This window comes from Nothoprocta perdicaria, unplaced genomic scaffold (assembly GCF_003342845.1).
Source record: "Nothoprocta perdicaria isolate Ctin4 unplaced genomic scaffold, notPer1 scaffold_122, whole genome shotgun sequence".
Lineage (NCBI taxonomy): Eukaryota > Metazoa > Chordata > Aves > Tinamiformes > Tinamidae > Nothoprocta > Nothoprocta perdicaria.
The window spans coordinates 634058-637759 of NW_020454339.1; the positions used below are offsets into that span (position 1 = coordinate 634058).

Consider the following 3702-nt stretch of genomic DNA (forward strand, 5'->3'; position numbering starts at 1 on the left):
ACCTTTCAGCATTTATTTTTCTGTTTAAATTAGCAGCTGGCAGTCGCCAGGACGAGCTGCCCGGCCTCCGCGGTCACACGCGGGGAGGCTCCGCTGCGCTCCGCAGGCCCTGGGGCGGTGCGGGCCTGGGCGCAGCCGCCAAGTCGTGGCAGGGTTGGTCTTTGCTGCACGGTGACATGTAACATCACTCGGGTCTGCTGCAGTTCCTTGCCTTTTTATTTTAAGCTATCCCATTGGGAGCATGCTGACAATTTGATTTGATGTTTGCGTTAGAGCGGACTACTTTGTAAAGCTTTGAGAAATAGATGCCATGGGGGGTGTGCGCCATTCTACCTCTGCATTTCAGAGTCTTCAGAGGAAAAAAGTGGAGGTCTTTTACTACCTTTTACTACCTTTACTACCTACTATCTTTTACTAAAAGTAAGCATTTGCTTTACTTTCCTGGAGGACAGCACAGAAAGCAAGATGTGGCACTGACTGCAAATTATTTTGTTGTTGTTTTTGATTGGTCCATAAAGAGAAAAAACTCAGAATCTAAGATCACTCAGCAAATATTATAGCAAAACTCCAGTAAAGCTCTAGTTGATTCCATTCGTCTCCCCGCTAACACCATTATCAGTCATTTCAAATTGTTTCTCCTCCTCTATTGCTTCAGGTTAAATTTTTTTGAGTTTTTAAAGTATAAGATAGAATAATTGAAACCATCTTGCAATGCCACTTCGTGTCAAGTCATCCATCTCTCTGACCTCATTAGGTGTGCCTAGTTATTAGATACACTGTTACTAAAGAGTTYAAACTTAAAAGCTGCTTTGATTAATGAATGGTTGGACTGAGGTTTTACTGTGTAGGATTAACTAGATTTAAAAATGGCAAAATGCCACAGTAGCGTTAATGCCAGACTTTAATGAGAAGCAGAAGAAAACTACACTCATGTTCTCATTACTTTTATGCCCTGTCCTATTGCCGCTACTATTCCAAGTGAATGGTAGCCTCGTGATATATTGGTCACAAATATGGAGTCTTTACTCTATCCATACATTAATGAATCTTAAATGTTATTAATTTTAGAATCAGATTCGCTATCTCAATGTTATTATCCAGTAGATAAAAATGTTTCATATTGATTTGATTTTAATTAAGAAACACACAGAATCACAGAATCACAGAACGTTCAAAGTTGGAAGGGACCTCTAGAGATCATCTAGTCCAACTTTTCTGCTCAAGCAGGGACACGAGCATGTGGCACAGGGTGGCATYCAGGTGGGTTTTGAAGACCTCCAGAGAAGGATAAACAATATAGAAGACAAGATCATACTGACAAACATTTCTCCCAGTTGATACTATACTAGCTAGACTATCAGTCTAGCTTAAAAATGCACTTTTCATTGCATTATTGTATTGTCTGCTACTTGAATTTTCTTCTACTTTCATCTTCATAGGTGAATTTAGCTCTCCTGAGGATTTATAGAGTTAACAGAGGATATGTTAACATAGGAAACTATATCTCTAGGATTTTTTTCCATTGATYACATTGATACTGCTGATAAAACCCAGACGATTCTCACTCAAGATAATCCTCAGTCATCCTCTTAAATCTTACCAAAGTAGAAAGGATTTAAGTGTATGCAGTGTTGAAGCAGAGTTTTTGTATGCAGCAGATTTTCAGTCCATGGTATCTTTGCTGAGATGGTCAAAGGAAACAGTTTTCTCATCTCAGTTTGAGATTCTTTTTTTTTGCATCGAACCTGATTTCCTGATTTGGATTTTTTTTCAGAAGTAGTTAACTTCAAACATGGTAGTGTTGGACAAAAAACGCGTAGTGAAGCATCAGTTCCTGCACAGCAACGTGCTGTGAGAACTAGGCACTGTGCAGGCACCAGCATTCGCAGCAGCTCTTCACGGAAGGGACATTGTCTCTGCCAAAGCGTGTGGGACCACATCCAGCCAAATACTTAGGCTGTAATGCCTGATTTCTCATTGAAATCATGGATATATTGGACTTGACTTAAATAGGATTACTCACTCAAGCAAATTTACACAAGGGTCTAAGGCAGACATCCAGCTCTCAGTGAGTTAGGAGGCTACGTACACACTTGCTTGGCTCTGGGCCCTCGTCCAGAGCATAACTTTGCTTGCGTGAGTTATCGTGTTGAAACTGAGAGCTGCATAAGCGTTGTTACTCATACCAACAAAATGTGTGTGTGGACAAGTGTTGACAGTCAGGGATCTGACTTCCTTTTTTACCATATTGAAAATTTCTGTTTCCAGTGATGATCAGAATTTATTARCTAAGTATTACATTTGCACTTGCCATCAATAATTCCCTGCTCACTGAGTTCTTTCTTCCTCCTAATATTACCTTTGTATTCTTATGTGACCTATTCATATAATTTTGTTTTTCCTTGTTTAGGAAGAAGGACAACAAAAACAAAGGAKAAGAAGAAGAAGAAAAAGAATTTGATGGAAAGGGCTCAGAAGCAGCACAGCATCTTCCTAGCTACAGATAAAACAAGCCAGTAAAGACTTGATTTTTTTTAATATATATTTTGCAAAGTGCACAAAAGCTGCTATATGCTCCTGCTCATGGATGCACTATGATTCAGCTGCTTTGACAGTATTGGTGGCAAATAACTTGTGAAAAAAGACCCACGAGCTTGTTTGTTTTATTTATATATTTTTTTATTTTATTTTCCCCTCTTATTTTTGACCTGAAGACTTCGAGGTCAGGAGTGCACTGAGTTGAATCAGTGGCAGTGGTGCTGAAGCACATCTAAGGTTTCGTCTGAGTGCGCGGCCAGCGTGTCGGCTTGGAACAAAAGCAGGACAGGAATCTCCATGTCACCGCTGGGCAATGTGAGCATGTCTAAATAGCAAAGCAGAAGTCTTGGAGGTGTAGGTACCGTTGCAGTTATGGCCTTTCTTTCTTCCATTTGTACCCTTCAAGAGTAAATGGATACGACTTACCTAGGGCTCACCTTCTTAACATGCTGTGTTCTCAGCACCCATTGTATCGAAAGAGCAGCACGTTAAAACTGCTTTGAGGCGATACCACCGGAGTCACTGCTTACAGTTCCAGAAGCACAACAGACCCTATGTGTACATATTACTCTGTATACATATAAATAAACATATTTACTGTACATCTATGCATTTTTATGTATAATACATTATACATGTTGAAAGTTATGTCCTGTTGGTTCTCATAATATACTTTAAAATAATCCAGTAAATGTTTACTTTTTACTGTGTTTTAAATATCTTTTCATATCTCTCAGTAGCTACAAACCATTTTTTTTTCTCATTTGCAAAGCACATTCAGATGGCTAAACCACCTTGTAAGGACCCTCACRGGGAAACATCAGCTCTGAAATACATTTGCCAGACTCTAAACTCAAATATTCTCTGCTATTCTATCTCAGTCCCAGTCTCAGCCCCTACACTTCTCACAGAAAGAAGTACAGTTTTTTTAAGATGAAGCATGATGATGATAGATGTTTTGAGTGTCAAGAAGAAAATAACACGGAAATCTCTTAGTATCTAAGATTGTATGTGTAGCTTTTCAAATAAAATGCACAATATTTTATTTCTATTAGCCTCGATCCTGTCAGATACAGCAATTGAGTATCTAAATATGGGAAAAATATAAGAAAAATCTGTGCAAATTCAGAAGTATAGCAAACACCAATATTGGTTCCCAGTGTT

The 3702-nt window shown here is 39.0% G+C and overlaps 1 protein-coding gene across 1 annotated transcript in view; it reads left to right on the plus strand.

Annotated features, from left to right (window-relative positions):
• RSPO2 (R-spondin 2) overlaps positions 1-2520 on the plus strand; it is a 45951-nt gene extending 43431 nt beyond the window's left edge. Inside the window, exons 4-5 of the mRNA XM_026054554.1 lie at positions 34-153; positions 2411-2520. Coding sequence (XP_025910339.1) covers positions 34-153; positions 2411-2520 — 230 coding nt within the window. The remainder of the gene's footprint in view (positions 1-33; positions 154-2410) is intronic.
• The last annotated feature ends 1182 nt before the right edge of the window (positions 2521-3702 follow it).